General features: G+C 42.7%; 7 protein-coding genes across 7 annotated transcripts; 4 read left to right on the forward strand and 3 right to left on the reverse strand.

Annotated features, from left to right (window-relative positions):
* Positions 1–640: 640 nt before the first annotated feature.
* On the forward strand, positions 641–2,416 carry Bfra_007128 (uncharacterized protein; the record flags this gene model as incomplete). The annotated part of the gene is made up of 3 exons (XM_037337502.1): positions 641–697; positions 774–1,328; positions 1,385–2,416. The coding sequence occupies 3 exons, from the start codon at positions 641–643 to the stop codon at positions 2,414–2,416; spliced, it is 1,644 nt and encodes a 547-aa protein (XP_037186882.1).
* Positions 2,417–4,120: 1,704 nt separating this feature from the next.
* Positions 4,121–4,567, forward strand: Bfra_007129 (uncharacterized protein). Its single transcript, XM_037337503.1, has 3 exons — positions 4,121–4,163; positions 4,222–4,317; positions 4,407–4,567. The coding sequence occupies exons 1-3, from the start codon at positions 4,140–4,142 to the stop codon at positions 4,527–4,529; spliced, it is 243 nt and encodes an 80-aa protein (XP_037186883.1). The 5' UTR covers positions 4,121–4,139; the 3' UTR covers positions 4,530–4,567.
* Positions 4,568–6,130: 1,563 nt separating this feature from the next.
* Positions 6,131–7,313, reverse strand: Bfra_007130 (uncharacterized protein; the record flags this gene model as incomplete). The annotated part of the gene is made up of 3 exons (XM_037337504.1): positions 6,131–6,984; positions 7,041–7,112; positions 7,172–7,313. The coding sequence occupies 3 exons, from the start codon at positions 7,311–7,313 to the stop codon at positions 6,131–6,133; spliced, it is 1,068 nt and encodes a 355-aa protein (XP_037186884.1).
* A 776-nt stretch (positions 7,314–8,089) lies between these two features.
* Bfra_007131 (uncharacterized protein) lies at positions 8,090–8,707 on the forward strand (the record flags this gene model as incomplete). The annotated part of the gene is made up of 2 exons (XM_037337505.1): positions 8,090–8,135; positions 8,199–8,707. 2 exons carry the CDS (start codon positions 8,090–8,092, stop codon positions 8,705–8,707), a joined length of 555 nt encoding a protein of 184 aa, XP_037186885.1.
* Positions 8,708–10,173: 1,466 nt separating this feature from the next.
* Positions 10,174–10,974, reverse strand: Bfra_007132 (uncharacterized protein; the record flags this gene model as incomplete). The annotated part of the gene is made up of 1 exon (XM_037337506.1): positions 10,174–10,974. The coding sequence occupies one exon, from the start codon at positions 10,972–10,974 to the stop codon at positions 10,174–10,176; it is 801 nt and encodes a 266-aa protein (XP_037186886.1).
* A 1,364-nt stretch (positions 10,975–12,338) lies between these two features.
* On the forward strand, positions 12,339–15,121 carry Bfra_007133 (uncharacterized protein; the record flags this gene model as incomplete). The annotated part of the gene is made up of 5 exons (XM_037337507.1): positions 12,339–12,526; positions 12,643–13,155; positions 13,215–14,044; positions 14,183–14,706; positions 14,810–15,121. The coding sequence occupies 5 exons, from the start codon at positions 12,339–12,341 to the stop codon at positions 15,119–15,121; spliced, it is 2,367 nt and encodes a 788-aa protein (XP_037186887.1).
* A 2,586-nt stretch (positions 15,122–17,707) lies between these two features.
* Positions 17,708–19,101, reverse strand: Bfra_007134 (putative carbohydrate esterase family 16 protein; the record flags this gene model as incomplete). The annotated part of the gene is made up of 2 exons (XM_037337508.1): positions 17,708–18,366; positions 18,474–19,101. 2 exons carry the CDS (start codon positions 19,099–19,101, stop codon positions 17,708–17,710), a joined length of 1,287 nt encoding a protein of 428 aa, XP_037186888.1.
* Between the last annotated feature and the right edge of the window lie 642 nt (positions 19,102–19,743).

Raw genomic sequence — 19,743 nt, forward strand, 5'->3', positions numbered from 1 at the left:
AATTGTCTCACTCGTCGTCGTCGAGAAAATGGGAATGGAAATGAAAAGGAAAAGTGAGGATTTCCGGAATAGACGAAGGGAAATTGAGATTTAGTATGTTGATCTCTAGAGGGATGGATGACTGTTTGACTTATGCGATGCGATGCCATAATATGCTATGCTATTGGAAGGAGACATGCCCTGCTTGTTCAGGAAATTATGGTTTCTGATCCTATCAATTGGGTTACACTGCTGCTGACGGATGGGATGGGATGGGATGGGAAAAGTAGGGACGATGTAGGTAGGCACTGAGGTATGATATGTATATCATGTGTTTTATTTCTTCAATCCACTTTTTTCTTTTGTTTTCCTTGAGAATTCTTCGTTACTGATTTTTGTGGTTTATCTTTTCTGTGGTGATTTTGAAGTTTTGAGTTTTTTTTACATTGCAGAAGCAATTTGTCATTCTTTACTGAAGTCGTGGTGGTATACATTCATTATTTTTTCTTCGTACACTCTTTTCGTAGAAAGCTTTCTATTCTAGTCGTATGAGTTCCTGAGAGATATCAAAGATTGATATATATTGTTCGAGCGCGTTACTTTTGCCTCTTATTTCATTCTGCGGAAAGAGGTCTTGAGGGTTAGATTCAATTACTTCAACATGCGTCTTACAATAGGAGAAGCAGCAGCATTATTGCTGATTGCTTTACCGAACTTGGTAAGATAAATTTCCCCTCTCTTCTCTGATGTTGACATGCTTTTATCCAAAAAAATTCTAACGCCCATAACCCTAGATCTCAGCACTCCCGGTCAACACGGGGGCTAATGTAGAACAACTCGTTCCGCTCACTTCAGTGGGTAAGAGAGCAGCAGAATTGGAGACATTGGTTCCGATCACGCAATTTAAGAGAGAGGCGGATTCTCTTACTTCGTGGACGTCAGGTCAGGAAAAGAGATCTAATGGAGAGGTGGAGGTCTTGATCCCGGTTGTGGGAAGGGACTTGGAGAAGCTTGTTCCAATTACGGGGCGAGATCTGGAGAAACTTGTCCCTGTTGTAACTGGCCATTCGAAGAGAGAATTGGAAAAGCTCGTTCCTGTTGTACCGGTTACGCCAAGGGATCTTGAGAAGCTTGTTCCTGTTGTATCTTCTCATTCGAAGAGAGAATTGGAGAAACTTGTTCCGGTTACGCCTAGAGATGTTGGGGAGCTGGAGGAGAGAAAAACCATCCCTCCTGTGGATCAATTAGATGCTGGATCGATGGCTCCAGATGCTATTACAACTGTGGAGAAGAGAAAGACTATTCCTCCTGCTGATCAGTTAGACGCTGGATCTGTCTCTCCAGACTCTGTAGGTTCTTCTCTTGATAAAATTTAAAATTTAATCTCATTACTGACCGTATCAAGATTAAAAACAACGACAAAAGACAAGAATACGCTCACACAGCAACTGTCATTGCAACAGTTTTAGAAACCGTCACTGGCGGTGTTGGTATCCCAGGATACCCCGCTACAGCGGTTAGTGAGATTACAAGTGTACATGTTTCAACCGTCACTCATCTTCCTTCTACCGTAACTGCCGTCGTAACAACAGGTGCTTCATCCAGCATCGATACCACCTGTACAGAAAGTACCACCCCTACTGGTTCAGGAAGCGTCGTTACCACTATTCCTCTATCCTCAAGCACCAAAGCGGCTGTCGTAACCACAACCCCTACAGGCGTCAAAACAGGAGTAACAAGTGCGCCAATAATCTCTAACGGAGGTACTAGCACAAAAGAAAGTGTCAAGACAAGTGGAACAATTACCTCCAAAGTAGCCCCATCTGGTTCCGGAAAAGCACCATCGGGAACCGGAGCATTCGGAACGGGAAAAAATGGTACTCATCCTGTTGCAACTGGAAGTTTCCGTCTTTCGGGCACAGGCGATGTTAGTTCAAAGACAAGTATCACTTCTGCGAAACCATCGGCTTCAGGCTCGGTTACGACGATTGTGGATTCAAGCACGACAAGAATATATACTACCGTCAACGCGAGTGGAAGTGGAAGCGGATCTCCCTCCAAAGCTACTGCCAGTGCTACGTCGAGTATCAAAGCAACTAATGGAGGTAGCAGTACCTCAGTCCTTGCAGCAGGACCTACTGAGGTCAAATCTTCAAGCAGCAGTGGTGTGAAACTCGTTTCTACTTCTACATCCGCTATTGGATCTTCGACACATCCTGCTTCGGGGACTACTTCGAGTAAAGTGGCAAGTGTAACGTCGAGTGCTCATACTTCGATTGCAACAAGTGTCAAGCCGACGACTTTGTCAAGCAGTGTTAAAGCGTCGAGTACACTCGCGACTTCGGCTAAGGCTTCGAGTACCACGGCGGCTGCGCCGGCGATGACGAGTAAGGTCGTTTATTCGGGAGTCCAGAAGGTGGAGCCTTTTAACGTTTAAGTTGGTTGAGAGTGAAGATTCGAAGTAGGAGATTGGAGATTGGAGGATGGCGTAGGCGGTTACGAGAAAGAGGAAAAGAGGGGGAGGCATGAGATGAATTTAGATCGGAAGTCAGCAAGTGGGAGTTTTGGTTGTTTAAATTCTTTAAATTCGTTTTTATATGTATTGATATCCCTAAATGATGTTTATCCAACCCATCTTTACCACTATTTTGAAGTCTTGATATTCTTTGTGTATGCCCCTTCTCGAGAAAGTTATTGCGTCATGTATACTTCTAGCGATACTATGGCATACTAATGGGCTAACTCCAGATTTATGGCACATAAAATTCTTGTTTCTTAACTCAGCAATATTACCTGCTTAGAAAAGCATCGTGTAAATCGCATGTCTATCTTTTCATCCCTGCCCCCCCATTAGGGCACCCACCAAAAGCACGGAAGAGTATATCTCAACTATCAGATCTTCAAAAATGCAATCTGCGGAGTTTTCGGAGGATGTGAAGGATGCTGAAATACTCACCTAATGTGCAGCGCTTTCCAAGGAACAAGCAGCTTCAAAAGCTGTAACATGAACAGCTGGCCCTTATCTTAAAACCCTGACCGCGAAGATGTAGATTTTGGGGAGAGGTCCTATGCAGCGGAGTATGGACGATGAAAGCAAATTAAGATAGATTGACTCAGAGACGGCATTATGGGCGAAGAAGAAGATAGGGAAGGCAACATGAGATGCTAGAACGATCGATACGTTGAATGATGAGAATAGGAAGTTGTGTAAGATGCAAGAATGTGGTGAAACTCAAAAAAGTAAGAGCGGTACATATAAATGCCCAAAGGACACTGGACACAAGCTATGGTGAGTGTCATGCTTCATCTCTTCGGCATAAATTGCCAATTTATTCGAGCGGGCGAAACAACAGCCAAAGCTCCTATCCGCCTTGGAGATCAGTGCAGAGACAATATTCCTTTCCAAAGTAAATCATCATATATCGGTTCCATCGCTTCTCCCTTTATAGCCCCTTGAATGCAGTCATCGCCAATTAGAATGTAACAATCACTGACTTTCGAACAATGACCGATATTGAGCACCCGAAAAAGACGCAAATTATGCCCCCTAATTCAGCGTGCTGTGGAACGAGTCTCGTGTGTCCACACTCTGAAATTGGCAAGCGATAATCGAGATCTAGGTATTTAGTGAGACCAAGTCTGTGCTATTCTAAATCCACTGGATTCGACAACTCTTTCCAGAACTACAGAAAGAAAAGAGGGCCGAAGGGAACCATAAGAGCTCAACGGCGACTTTGATAGCAAGTTCACATTGCGGGACATTCGATTAATCTACAGCCAGGGAGTTGAGCTTCCTTGGTTCAACAAGGCCGCTTCTTAATGGAATGATTCATTGTATGAGTCGCAATTTTCTCTGGAGACTTCCATTGGTACAGATTATCATGTCTTGGACTTTGCTAAAGATAGACTTCAAAATAGCAGAACATTAGATCCCCAGAAAACAAATGCTGACTAAGTATAAAGTTGTCAAAGTTGGAGGAGGAAATAGAAATCACTATCGGGGAAAATAACTTCCGAGCGGTGTGACATTTTCACCGGCATTAATTTTTAGGCTAGCGTTTTCAACGATGGGTTAATCTTTCTTTTTCGCAAAGTTCAAATTTATATTCAATCTCACTCATCACTTTTTTATCTTCATATCCACAAGTCTATCCTTCACTATGCCTATTTCAAAGAAAGACAGAGTGCGTATATATTGATAATTGGCAGCACTTAAAGAGCAATTATTAATTTGGCATACAGATCGCTCGTGAGCACAAGAAGGCCGATAAGGAAGGCACCCGCGCCCCGGTCAAGGCAAATGGTCTTCCAGTTAAACCAGCCGCACCAAAGTCAAAGGTACGTCTCCAATCTGGATAGTTCTTGCGACATCCTTTTCTCAGAATACATACCATTTTTTCTTCATTTGAGGCTAACTCCACCTATAGTGCGAGTTCTGCAAGATGGAGTTGGTCAACACAAATAGGGCACAATTGATAAGCCATGCTGCAAAGCACGAAGACAAGGGATGGACCAAGGAGAAGTGCTGGCCAAATGATTTCACTGCTTAAGAGACTGGACAAATGAAATTACAGTCTGGCGGAAAATGATACCATGAATTGTTGGGGAGTAAGGCGAAATCAGTCATCCTGAGGGCATTGCATATTCCGATGAAGGGTCTAAGGGAATGGGGGACATATTTTACGAAGCCGACTATTGGGTTTCCCGAATAGCAATTATGAATGATCGTCCACTCACAACACACTTTCACTTTTATTCCTGGTGAGTATGAACTGTCGTAGGTAGGTGGTTTCACTCTTCTCAAAGTTTATGTAATTTTTCGTTGTCGTCCGTCTTTTAAAGGCATCCACGAATTATCATGAAACCTTGACGGGCTTTGTAACCTGCGCTCTAGATCCGAAAGTTCATTTCTAAGAGCCTGGTTATTTCTCAGTCGGAAACAAGGAAGATCGGAAAGGCATGTCTTCTCACAGTCCCGGTTATGCTATCCAATGTTTCATCTGTTTGCCCATCTCATGACGAATACTTGACCCGGTATGGTGTATCCAAGACATCAGGATGGATTCATAGGAGGGTTGAAAGATTCTGACACAAACAGCTCACTCAAAGCATGGACTACGTGGAATGGGCTGATTCATCATACATATGAGATTGGTCAGAATGAAGCATGAAACTAGCAGATTTATCTAATATCCAAGATGTCTGAATTAGAAAAGTCCAGCGGGCTATTTCACCGTGACATTCAGTGTAACTAGCGATCATCAAACGATGTTGTGTTACCCACCATATCTCTTGGCCCTTCCTGACGTGTACACGAATGTTCAAGACATCCTACCACATACTACCCAAAAATCATGAAGAAATTTCTACCGACGATCGATTGATTCAGGATTAGATATTCAACTTCATGTCATATTACAAATACTTGTGTTACTTACATTGCTGAATCCGGTACTATTTAGAGCTTGACGATCTTGGATGAGGGACTGCATTACAACATTCTATTAATGGATTCCACTAGTGAATTTCTGTCTAACAAACTTCACATACTCCAAAGATAAGGAAACTTGCTACATTGTGTTGTATAATCTGATAAGCTCCCTAAAGGAACTACCTCTGTAAGAAATAATGGTCAAGAACACTCTCCTGCACGGACTTTCGGATGATTGTCGGCCCGAAGATGCTTTCAGAACCAATCTCAACTACAACTGCTCTTCTTAAGACCTCAGACAATTTACGCATGCTTATTTGTACCATGACAACCCAAAGACACTTGATCCACCCATCAGCTCTATCACCTCCATTTCTAGTGGTTCGATAGCTTCGGTAATAGAACTGGTTGCTATATCTACATTTTCCCTAGGGTTTGAACATTTGATTCTTGATATTTCTCTCCTACAGTTGTGGATAGAAAGTCTAGAGAACTGACGTGGGCCTGATGATCTATCAGAGTACTATTCTTTGCTGTGAGCCTTGAATAAGGTTTGGTTGCTACAAAGAGAGAAAGCGAGTGAAATGCTCATGTAGAGGGGAAAGACAACGGCACCCAGAATAAAGTACAGATGTTTCGCTTCCTAACCAGTGCCGAGTTTATGATGAATTTTCAACGAGTAACTTTTGAAGAAGTCTTCATGCAAACACTTGGTCCTTGTCATCTGAATGATCCATTCCAAGTCACTCTGTTTTGAGGTTTGATTGTTTGAGGTGATGCAAACGACTGGACATGATCCAAGGATCCGATAGATTCAGCATCTTCGTCTTTTTCGGGATCATACTCTCGCTCAATGATATTTGAATCAACCTGATATATTGTCTCGTGATGCTTTGGCCTTACAGTAGGCTCCATTTTTCTTCCCCTACGTTCTTCGGACATTCGAGGAAAACGATCCCTTCGGGAAGCACGTTCAGCAGGGGACGCGATTTGGGGTCTGTAATATGGATTCGGGTCGAGTTGCGGAGGGACATCGAGACTGTATGTCTGCGGAGGATCAGGTACTTCGTATAAGCGTTGAGAGGGTGGCGGTCGACTGCGATGTCGGTCTAGACCACCGCGAGCGATGATAGATGTATAGCCTGGAGAACGAGCATACGGTGGCTGGCTATGTTGCCGAATATCTGAACGATAGGGAAAATGAACACTCGTGGGGGCTGGCTGTGGGGTCATTGATCTGACAAAGGGAAAAGTTGCTGCCCTAGCGGGTTGCGGCGCCATTGAGTGACCTGGTTGCGTGGAGCTTGGGCGCAAAATTTCCTGAGGAATATCGTTTTCAGAGAAGTGTCTATTTAGTGGTAGCCGCTCCGCAGCACTTCTTCCATATGATCTAGGATCGGATTGCCCATCATGGACTCCGTTGAGGTTTACCGACCGACTGGTACGACGTAAAGAATCTCTAGACATAGACCTCTCTTGAGATGGCGTTGATAGTCGGGGTGGGTGGTGGTCAAGCACGCCATTTATTTTATCGCCCTTGGGTTTTGGATCCGCTAGTTGTGAAAGGGGTCGATCTGCCATTACGTTAGTTTGAAGTCTCCAAGCGCTGTGTAACAATCAAACTTCATACCCTCTGGATCTTCTGTTCTCGATCTTTTGCCCATCAAACGCTGGAACTCGAGAGTTTCTTCCAAGGCGTCCGCTATAGTAACGGTCAGCGATAAAGCATGATAAAAGAGCATTCGATGTTCGGGAACTCACCAATAGTGCGCAGCTCGGCCGCCACATCTCTGCCATTTGAACCGAACCTTTTCGCCATCATGTTATTGAAATTTTCCTTTCTTTTTTCTCCTTTGGAAGAAAATACAGGAGCCATGTTGTCAAATTTGCCTCGACAAGCCATATTTTCAAGCATAGAAACCGCAATTTTGAAGAATAACTTTTCTTGACTGACAGTGGCCCGAATTTATATAAAATGCATCCTCCAGAAAATCTCGGATATTTTCCGAATGCAACCCCTCACCCGGCTTATTTCGCACGTACACGTCCGCTGATGTACAGATTTGGCCCACGTTGGTCGACTTGTTGATACCGGGATGTTGCCACGCTCTTTATGAGGATTGGTTCGCCCGCGCCAATAAGATGTTGTTGGCAATTAGCATATTATCATGCAGGAACATGATCGACGTTCGCTGGAGCGTTATTCTTCTTGGCTTTAATAATGAAAACGTCTCCTGGAAAAGTCGCACAAGCTCTCTGAAGGCATTACAAATCGCATTGTCGTCTATTTAGGGAGGTTATATCGTGAGAGTCATGCGTATACCAATGTTGGTTGACATTATACAATGGAAGAATTTGGACATGAAAGTCTCTCCAGGTGCTGGAAGATATTCACTCATTTCTCGTCCAAGTCAGTACCTGACAAGGCTGTATACCTTATTGAATTTAGAAGTCACGTGACATGTATTCATCTGCTTAATGGATATACAATCTGGCGACGCAGAAATTTACTCTACAACCATTGATCTCGACCGGAGGCAATTGCCCTGATATTAGCTTGTAAATAATCTTTCGGTCCTTTCTCTCACAGCCAGAATCAAGGAAAGTTGTGGCTACGTTGCTTCCCCTCGAAACGCTTCTCCTAGGTCAATTACAGTTCACAGGCTTAACAGGATAAAGATGGATCATTTTGCGCTTACCTTTCGCCCTAAAGAAGACTCTTATGGTAAGTAGTCATTAATTTGCTACCGATGTAATCTTGGGAGTCTCAATAACTAACTCCTTGAAGTTTCTCACAGACAGGTATTGAATGCTAGTCAACCTCGATTGCCTACGATCGATGATGTCACTTTGTCTCTCGAAACCTCTCTCAAAGCTAAAGATCCTTCTGGTACCTCAGACGTTGTCGGCACAAAATGTGGAGCCTCTGTCTGTGCATTAGATTCCACTGATGCGATCTTACCACCTTCTTCTCTGAGCCCACTAGGATCTACCAAACCATTATCTGGTCAACCAATCTCGGTCAGAATACCTTCTACCAACGCTATCTGTAAATCTTGGTGTGAACATACAACGCAGTATTTGACGTACGATCCTATAATAGGCATGCAAGTCTTGCCGATCCCAGTCGATCGATTGGCCGGAATCATCATCCAAGAAGCCATCACAGCTGATACTCCTCTACAAAAGCTTGCTCATATCTGTTTAGTCAAATACTCTTGCTATGAAAAAGGATCTCGTGAATCAGAAGTGGTGAAAATGGTTTGGGGGTTGACTCAGAGACGTTTACATCAATGAGGCTACTCCTCAGCATGGTGTTTGCTCTGTGTTTTTGAGTAATTGAGCTCGTAAAGTCGGTGTTTGGTTGATTAAACGGCAGAAATATGGCGGAGAGTACAATTGATCAATGTGAAAGGGGAGTTGGGAGATTATCTGGGTGTTGGATGGATTTATGGGACGTTAGAGGATCTTCGTGTGTTCTCATTGACGGTATTTATTGAGACGTTTTATGGTAAATTGAGAGGAGATTGGTTGGTCCTAGTCAGATATTCTCATGAGTGCAATACATGAGATCTAGTATCTCTTTTAAACAAGTGATTTTGATAGATCTTATCTGATGTTGTCGATGAAATATTTCTTTGCGGTACCTAGTTAGACCATGAGTTTTAATTGGGATCGTCCAAATTCTTGGGTTGAAGGTTTTTCTATGATTATTCAGGAGCAGTGTTGTATGAGTTTCATCCGGGCTCTGGAGCTGACAGTCTTGTTATAAATCTGTATTTGGAGAAATACTTTTCGTCAAGATGGTTTGGAGATTGGGTGCATTGCAAGTGGGGATCTTTGAGTGATGTAGGCATGGTTGAATGATGGTTGAATGAATGGCTTGGTTTGTTTTTAGACAGGAGATCTGAACAGGTATTGTCAAATAAGTATTCAATGATCTATCTAAATTTGTCACTCGAATTTGTACCTTTAGATGAAAGGGTTCAAACTGAGACGGAAAGAATATGTAAATACTTTTGATTGGATAGCAGTTAGATATCTGAGAAACTGTGAGTAGAAGCAGTAGAAAAAGCACCTAAGTATCTAAGACATAAGGATGCACTTCGCTAGTCCCGTCGCTCAGCTTCTCCGTTGGGGATTTGACTCAAGACGCCAATTGAATTTCAGTCGGCCATGACAATGATCATGACATATGGCCAGTTTGCTTGCTTGGTTTCATAATTTTTCTGTTATTTTGATCTCAATCAAATTTTCTGTGTTATGGGCCATGCTCCGAGCCTCTTTTATTGCTAGTGATGGTATCAGAATACGAAGTACTCATATAGTGTTTCAAGCATATCAAGTTGGAATAACAATTTTACTACCTCACTTGAAAGAATGCTTGCTCGTCAATTTCTACGCATTGATTCATGTTCATTGGCATCATTATCTTCGTTCTTTTTGAACAATTGAGAATTTGATCTCACGGTCTATCAGAGCGTGTTATAAGAAGGACAACATTTTCATTTAATGTGGAATTGGGTAAGAAGCTTGATGTGGAAGTTCTCAAGATGAATCTTTCAATGAAAATTGTAAAGTAAAATTGCTCTTTAGAGATCTTGTTTGAGGGTTTCTAAGAACATATAAAATTACCAAACTTCCGTATCATTCTACTTTCCCCACAGTATGAAGGTTTTCGATCGCCAATTACGCATCAGAATTCTTCCAAGTTGTCCACGTCCGTCAATCGATCCTTTGACTTCTCATCAAACCTCGCCAGTCTACTCGCCTTTGTCTTGCACCTCAAACTCCACCAAGTTTGTACAAGGAATCCACAATCGCTTCTCGCCCTTCTTCATATTTCTCCACGTATTTCTCCTGCCCTCTTGTTCCTCCATTTCTTCCACCGTCCCAAAATCCCACCAGAAATTCCACCCTCCTTTATAACATAACTTATATTTTTCGCCCACCTCCAACTTCTCCTCTTGCTCCTCACTCAGCGCCCAATTTACTTTGAACGTCTTACTCTCGCCAACCCCTAACGATATGAATTCTTCATCTTCTCTTTCAATCACGCCGAGTTGCATGTCGTTGAGTTCAAAATTAGAATCTGCTGAGAAGATTGGGAAACCGAATTCTGTGGGTGTTGGGTTGGAGGGTGATAAATCGATTTCCTCTCCCTCTATTTGTCTTCTATCTTCGGTAGAGCCTGAACTCCGTTTTCTCAGTAAGATCCAGTTTCCCATTTTACTGGTCTCTTTCTCACTAAATGTTAATCCAAACTCCCGCAGGTCAAACACAACAGGTAAAGAATTTGGATTTCCAGCGGGGTTCTCGACGTGTCGAAGTGTCATGGTAATAATGTATGGAGAGCCAATGGTGAGAGTAGAGGGTGAGGAAATGACGGAGAAGAGTTGTGGAGAAGCGATGTGTTGTGAAGGAGAATAAAATTTTGCAGAGTGAACGGCGCGGAGGGCTATTTGCTGTGGAATACGGTGAGAGTTTGCTGGAAGGGAGGATATGTGTGCGTCGAGGAGGTGGATGTAATCAAACGGAAGTTGGTGAGTGGGTGGGGCTGTCATTTTGGGTTCCTAAAAGGACGTTGAGCAGTTGAAGATTAAAAGTTAGGGGTATAGCTACTTGACAGGTTGATTAAGATCAGTTGAGCTGGTGAATTTATTCTTCGAAATGGCTAAATTCTCATGAAATAGGGATAGATGAATGAATTCTGGAACCAGGCTTTGGATTATATTAAACACCACAATACCAATATATAGTACGCGATAAATGGATGGTATCAGTAAATGTGATATTCAAAAGAGATAATTCAAAACAATTCAATCAAATAAGAATTAAATGGGGAAAAGCGACTGTAAGAACCTCGAACCTTCAAGGCGATAGACGGAGCGTATTTGTGTCTCTATTAGTGAGAATTGTAAGTTCTTGACTCCTTCCTTAACAATTAAGACATCGATAGTCGCTAAAATTCTCAAGGATACAAATTGAGATGTGATCCCATGATATCATCCGTACGAGGAGTCACACTTCAAAACCAATGGGAAGTATTATCCAACAGTTTATGGAGGAAAATCACTCTGAGGTTTCCATGTGCCGTAGAAATTGCATCCAGGCACCAATATCAATGATACATAGAAGACTTGATTGGCTAGTTTCAGTGGCGCAATTCCAACTGTTGATGTTTCGTTTCAAATTGTTTCAAATGGGATTGATGCAGAATTAAGCCCTACCATTACAGACAAGGGTTTGGTCGTGCTATGCACGGACTCTCGCTATAGGGCTGTAGGTTTTAAATTGTATTCAAAGAGCAATTGCTTCGATGAAGTGCTTTCTTCTACTGCGTTCTGGTACACTACATTTCATATTCCATTAATAGCTTCTCTATTCTTCTGAGCTTTATGCTGAATGTGAGGAGGCTATGTTACAACTTTTGGTGGCTGGCATATATGCCTCGTAAAAGATAAATATAATCTGTTCTCCAATTTTATTGCAAGATGTCACTTATTTTATGTTGTCATCAAAGAAAAGATACATTGAAAGTAAAAGGTGTCTTCAATAATATCTGTATTCTGGGTATTATCAAGGCTGATCACTACTACTAATAGTCAAGTAGATCGAAAGTTCCACGAATTGATTCCCAAAGCAACTCGAATAATTGTTTTTCATTTGCCCATTTCTATTCGTTTCCTGTTGATTCACTTTGCAAAATCCTTTTCTTCCTACCAACAAATACGCCGTACATGAGTTGGCTATGTTGGGATATGTTTCGACTGCTCTACGAGTCTTGCCAGATTTCACAACTTCTTGACACACTGCTTTCTTTCAAAACTTGAAGTTGAGAGTTGGACTCACGTTGGAAGTAGAAATCTGTCTATATAATGACCAAATCTTCTTCAAATGATTGTCTATCAGTATTCTCTGCATCCACATGGCTTCGTGCAAAGCTCCTTTCTTGATGATGTATAATTCTTCGCTCTCAGTGACACTCCTCTTAGCGTTTTTGGCCTGGCTGGCTGGGCTAGTAATTGCTCACGGCGATGAAGACCATGATCATGAGTATGAACAATCATATGATACAATAAATTACACTGGGAACTGGGAGTACCTGAAAAGAGAGTATGTAGGGCCTTTTTTCGTTCATCCGTCAAACTTTGACTTCAAGACACATAAGCCTAATCAGAAGCAATTCATAGAACACATCTATTTCCACGCCAATATACTATTGGCCCCAGCTGCTCTTCTCGAGATTTGAACCTCATAAATGCCGAGCTCACTGTCGCTGCCAGCATGGCCTCATACGCCCAAGCAAACCTTGATTCCACAACTGGTGCTCTCTACACCTCTGCTTTCATCCCACCAGATCTCATCTCTAGTGCCGACATCATTGCGCAGCTTGCAAACGAATACGGTAATGTTGCCGCTATGAAAGATGGCTCTAACTATGAATTTACTGTGACATGCGACGATACCAACAGATATTGCACAGATGGATATTACGCCTATATGTCAGACACTTCGCGGAGTTCTGGTACCATGAATCTCTGCTCGGCGTGGTTTGACATCACGGGGACACCGGCGGCCAGCCTCAAAAACATCCAGAACTTGGTTTCAACAGCGGACATCATTTCTGGGTGTATGGCGGTATCGCCGGGGTACAATAATTTAGATAATGTCTGGTGGGGAAGAGGTCAGACGCTGTTGCATGAATGGACTCATACACGCTACTTCACTGGAAGCTCAAGCAAGTAAGGAACTGTTTTCCTTGCAAGTTTTTAGTATCGCGTCACTGACAAATATCTTCAAGAACGCTTGACTTTGCGTATGGTGTTCAGGGCTGTCTCAATCTTGCAGCTGGCTCACACTCAATATCCGGAGAGAGAGCATGGAAAAATGGGAAGAATGGCAGAGTTCCCAGATGTCCTAGCAAAGAAGACCCGACAGAACCAGGCATTTGCGACCCTTATTTATCTATCGACAACGCTGATACACTTTCAATCATCGCGGGTGGGCTTTGGTATAGTGACAAAGCCCAGTGCAATCGCGTTCTTCCCATCGGTCTTGTAGCGGCTGCGCCGCCTACGCGCAAGTACAAAGGTAAAAGACAGAGCCCCGGTAATGATGAGAACGAAGTTGCCTTGGATCCTCCTTACTACGGAGATGACCTTGCGTCACTTTCTTGCGAGAGTCTTGATCCCAAAGGCTGCTGTGGGGGATGTGAAAACACCACCAACACCAGTCTGTCGGTTAGTGCCATCTCAACATCTTCTATTCTCTTGTCCGCTATCACTAGCGCGCCAACTAGTCATACCTCAACGACTTCAACTTCCTTGCCAAGCATCACCGGCGCACTTCCATGTCTAATGCACGAAGATCCCGATGCCGGGACACCTCCCATTTGTCAATGTAGCAACGGAATCAATATTCCGCCAATTATCAGCACGAACACAGCTGGAAAAATAGGCAAATATTGCCCTTGGGCCACACTGCCGACACAAGCAATGACGACAACAAAGCCTTCTGCACCCCCGACTACCGCTGCTCCATATCAGTTCACCTACACGGACCCCTATGGCAAAGTCGAGTTATGCCAAAGCACCTTAATTACACATCTGGCAGGATACACCTTGACGGAATGTATGTTACAAGTCTTTCCCATTGTTCGTTAATTTCGAGTGATTCCAATCCCATGTTTGAGATTGTTCATTAGGTTTCTGTTTATCTTATTATTTCAAATTCTTTTGACAAAGCTGACTCCAAGATCTTGATGTGTAGGTAAGGGCACGGCGGCGGTAATATACAACCCGCCCACTGCATCTATGGAAATGGGTTCCTCTAAGGTCAACGTTGGGACTTCAATGACAGGTGAAATACTCTTCACGAGCGTCTCAAATGCTCTCACCAGCTTATGTCCGACGCCCACTACTTCTGGCGCCTGGACCACCTGCCAAACAGGCACGATCGAGTTGGGCGATGCCACTTGGCTCAATGACAACTCGCGCGAAGATGGCAAAGTCACAATCAAAGTTACTGATGCACAGTATAACACGACTGATTACTTGGATATGTTTATCAGGATGATTGCGTCCACAGCAAATGCAACAGCTACGGGAGATAATTGCGAGTTACTAGAATGGGACGAGATTACTTGGAAAAAACGGGATGCCAACCCTTCGAATGGGCAACAAGAACCCACCACGGAACGTGGAGGTGCCCACTTTTGCAACACGAATGGATTCTTAGACACACAGTTCTACGATGGAATTCAGGAGACGGCAAAAATGTGGTTTGAAACAGAGGTGAGTTGAGCGGCCATACTTTTTCATCATTTCGTGACCAAGACCTGCTTCCCAGGGACTTTTGATGTCCCAGTCGGACTTAGCTAATAATTATTCTTGGTAGTTTGGCTTTGACCTCGGTGAGCTCGGCAACTTCGACTGTGCTAGCAGTGTTGATCTTGTTGGAGAGGTGCTCGGTAATATTTTCGACGCCATCTTTCCTGAGTTTATATGGCTTATCGAGACGGGTGTTAAGCTTGGAGAGATTGCATGTGAAGCAGCAGAGACATTTAATCCGACGAGGTTGTTGATACGAGATTCAGAAATATCCATTGCCGATGAACAGCTTGCAAAAGCTTGGGCAAAGGAGATCAAGAAGGAGAGAATGCTTCCGATGCCAGAACGTAAGAAGCGTGAGCTTGGTCTTATTGAGTGAATCTCCTTGAAAGACGCCAATTTTCTTATTCTTATTTATTATATCTATTTACGCATTTCAGATAAGCTGAGCTCTTGTGTCATTGAAGTGGCAAAACTAAGCACTATATTTACTTGGCGGCGCATATTTCACGTGTTTATCATGATTACTTATCTTTATTGTCACTTCACTTATTTGAGAATTACAATCTCTTACCTGTAAAGTTCTGTGGTAAAATTGGTGATTGGTTCCTTTTTTCTCAACTGCAGACAATGAAAGTTTCACTTCTAGTAGTGAGTTGAAGGAAGTTTAAGTAAGCAATGTAATCCAAATTGTTTGGGGGATGTGAACGGGTAGTAGCAACAATACAAAGCAGAAATGGGGTAAGAATGTGATCTCAGAACACATGATATAACTTTGTCAAAAATTGTAAAACAAAATTACATGATCATTGTTTTCCATGTCTTTTCACAAAAATTTCATTCATATCAGCGTTTCAATCTGGATTTCGAAACTTCTCATTGAAAAGCCCGGTATCTTAACGGAAGCGAGAAATGGCGGGGAGTTTATCAAAATATTTGGGGAAGCGAGGCGTACGAACAAATGCAAATGTTTCTTGGCCATAGAGAACCTTTCAGATTTCGAAATTAGAACAAACATAATACCCAAAGCCTTAAGATTTGACCTAGACCGCACATATCACCAAAATTGAATTAACAGTACGTCACGTGATTCTTCCCCTTTTCACCCGCTCAAGAACTCAACGCCAACATGTGAAAAACATAGTAGCGATTCAGTCATTGTTTCTCAACAGTTTTGTATTATCATAATCTTGATCTTTTCTCCATTTACATCAGATCTGCAAAGCCATCTACCATACCACAGAACAATATCAGAACAACCCTGAATAATATTTTTCCTTCAGTATATATACGAACTACTCCGATTACCCAACTGCTTTGTAGCCATATCATTCTATTCTCAAATTACCCTTACCGGTAGAGACTAACCTACCCAACTAACCCCAAAAATGTGTCTCTCAATCAAACACATCCACACCTGCGGACACACAACCCACCACCCACAACCGTGTTCCCCCACAGCCGATCCCTGCCACTGTCCCTATTTCGAATCTCGCGAGCTCGAGATCCGAAGAAACTGTAACCAGTGCTTATTAGACCAAGGCGCACATCACGGGATTGTCGCAGGACGCGACCGTACGCACGAGGCGGTACGCAGAAAAAAGAGTTTGGTGCGAGAACGGGGGAAGATTGAAAAGGGGAGGACGAGGAAGGAAAATGGTGCAGGCTGTTGTGCAGTTATGTGAGGATTTTTTAAGTCTTCATGAGATGGGAAAATAGGGAGGTTGCTCTGTTGGCTTACTTCGTTGTCCTGCTGTGAGTGTTGCTAAATTGATAATAAAATAGTGTTCATAAACCGTAGTATATGATACTCATAAATTTGTGTAATTCCAGGATTGAACGCGCAAGTTCATATCTAACTAATCTATTCATGTGAGATAATCACCTATTTGTACACAGAGTCAATCTAGCAAACCACAGTAATGAACATCTCATCCCGAAACATATTCAACAAAACAAAATTAAAAACATAAACATAGAATAGTCCCATATACAAATAAAGCAAAAAAACAAAATCCAATCACTCGTCCGAAAGTTCTCACTTCCTTCCACTAAATAATTGACATGCGATCTTCTAAAATGATCTCGCTTAGATATTCACTCTTCATCAATTCGCTTCAACAGCCAAGAACTTATCATCAACAAGTTACAATTCCTCGCTTATCACAACTAGTCTTAAAAATAAAAATAAAGTCACATACCGATACGGTTCAACAAATGTAAGAAAAATAATAGGCATCACAGAAACTATAAAACAGTAAGAAGAATCTTTCAATCACTTATTAGTCGAGGAATCTCAAATTCAAAGAATTCATGACCGTCTTCTTTCTTCCTCCCTTTCCCGGTCTTTTTCCTCTACATTTCTGACTCCAGCTCTCAACACTCATTAAATTCCAGTAATTTACTTATAATACCATCCTCAAATGTGATTGTGCAAAAACTATCAAAAACGACAAAGCAACTTTACCTCTAGTCATGTTTCTAGTTATTCTCACAACATGTATCTCCGCAAAGTGGAAGATAGTTGATTAATAAGACGTATGGTCAAAATTACATATACAGCATCGTATCTCATCGATTCCGCTCTACCTTCTACGCTATCGCCAATAATCATCATCCCAGAAATATCAGAAGATTGTAACCTTGACATTTCTAAATTGAAGGTCACAGATGTTGGGTTCTATTATATGATACACACTCAAGTGACTCAGATCCAAAGATATAAAGTGCGAGAATATTTCGAATTCTTTTCCTACAATATATACACACGAATATATCTCCTACCAAAATCTATAATACAAAAATTCTCATAGAGATTCTTATAACCATGTTCAGCACTGTTCCCTCCCAATATCCAGATCCCGGGGGCAGAAAATGTACATATTCAAACCGTGTGCGTATCTCAAAGAGGTGGAAACATCAAGTTGCCATCCAGTTGACGAGAAAATACAAAAAAATCTAACCCCTAAGCCTCACACTCATCTTCCCCACTCGAAGCGATCACTGTAGGTAATGCAGCAGCGCTACTAACGACAGGCGAAGCCGAGGATAATGCTGGAACAGAAGTACTCGAAGCGACGATTACCGAACTCGACGGCATGCTCGAGATCGAAGAAACAGGCGTTACGACCGCCGCCGCAGACGATATCGCAAGCGACGCAACTGCTGTCGAAAGCACGGATGCAGATGCAACTACTGTTGGGCTTGAAGTTTGAATGGTCGAAGATGCTGGAATACTGGATGATGCTGCAACCGCCACAGAGGAAGAACTCAAAGAGCTAGCGCTCGCACTACCCTGAAAAAACGACCCCGCCAACTGTTCTGCCACACCCTCCGCGACCAATTTCTGAATAGCCTGACCAGGATGCAAGTTATTCCACCAAAGACAGGTCGTTCCATCCGCGTCGAAACACGTTGCATTAGTAGCACCATAAGTAGCTGGCGCGCTGAGAGCAGTATTAAATGGGACTTGCGTGTCAAAAACGTAGGTAGTAGTTCCGGAATTTGCGGTTTCGAAAGCGGATACGCGGGTGCTGAGTTCGGTGTTGTACGCGGTGATGACGGTAGCTTCGGAGGAGGTGACGGAGTCGCCGTAGGCGAGCATCATGGGGGATTTGTCGACGGCTGAGAGGGGGTTAGAAGGGGGGTGTTCTGGATTGGCATCTTCACAGGGTAATGATTTTCATTGCGTGGGAGTTGTATACGATGAACGAGGAATGTGTGTAACTCACGAGGACAATTCAAAAACAAAAAGTTTCTTCCTCCAGCATCATACACAAGTTGCACTTGCGCAAAATAACTATCGAAAATCGCAGTAATGACATCCGTCTCATTGGCCAACCAATAAGAATTGCCAATATCATTCACCCCAAACCAAAACGCAAAAAGCGAGTTATCCGCCGTCCAAGGAGCACCAGCTGGAGCAGGCGAGAGATTATCCACGAACTCAGCCGTTTGATTGACCAGAGTCAAGACTGTATCTTCATAGGGTGCAACAATGCTGGCATCAACAACAGCACCTCCATATGCAAAATTGTATGATAGGATAAGCGAGGAATTGTAGGTTTCGACAAGATGGCCGATCCAATTGATGCCATTGTCGGTGGTGTAGCCAGGGAAAGCGGGGTTACCGAATGGATTTGTAACGGAGGGTTGCGTGCTGGTGACGTCGAAGCCGGTTTCGGAATATGAATCTCCGCTGGTGTTGTTAGCATCTAGACCACCGTTTGGAATTTTGACTAAAGCATATACATACAAAGAAAAGAGATACTTGGCATCAGCAGCCGCACGCGACTTGACCGATTTAATAGGAGAAGCGAGAGTGGAGCCAACCAGGGCCAACAAAGTAAAGCGATTCATCCTGACGTTAAAGAAAGTAAAGATGAATATATATCCAAAAGTAGCAGAAAATGAAGAAAAGTACAAAAATCAATCTCTCATCATATGCAGAGATGGGAGTGGATTAATATTTAAACATCTCCATGCTTCTACCCCACAATCATTCCATCCCTCTATTCTACCATCCATCAAAAAGAATTGACCTACACAGGTATGCGCGCGAGAAATAGATGAAAAATAAATGAAAATACCCCAATGAAGTAAGCTGAGAGGATTTCAATCGAGGGAAAGAATACTCCTGATTGATGAATGATCAAAGGTTTAGCAAGGAAGTCACAATTTCCAGTAATACTGGCCAATCAAGAGAGTGTTTCATGTATATAAACATCCAACATCTTGTTTGAGAAAGACAGAATGTGGTCCGTGAGAATGAGATACAAATGAAGTACGTCAAGTGGATATTGGGAAATGCTTTTGAAGGTTCCATTCTCATGATCAAATCGACATGCGGATACATATTCGATACCGAGGTGTATGTCAAAGAACGCAACGTTCGACACTTGGTCTACCTGAAAAAACGATGTAAATAATAATACAGCAAGCTTACCTAGATAGATAGATGACAATTCCAGGAGATATCAATCACCAGCATCTCTCGAACCC

This window comes from Botrytis fragariae (genome assembly GCF_013461495.1).
Source record: "Botrytis fragariae strain BVB16 chromosome Unknown tig00000795, whole genome shotgun sequence".
NCBI classification, from domain to species: Eukaryota; Fungi; Ascomycota; class Leotiomycetes; order Helotiales; family Sclerotiniaceae; genus Botrytis; species Botrytis fragariae.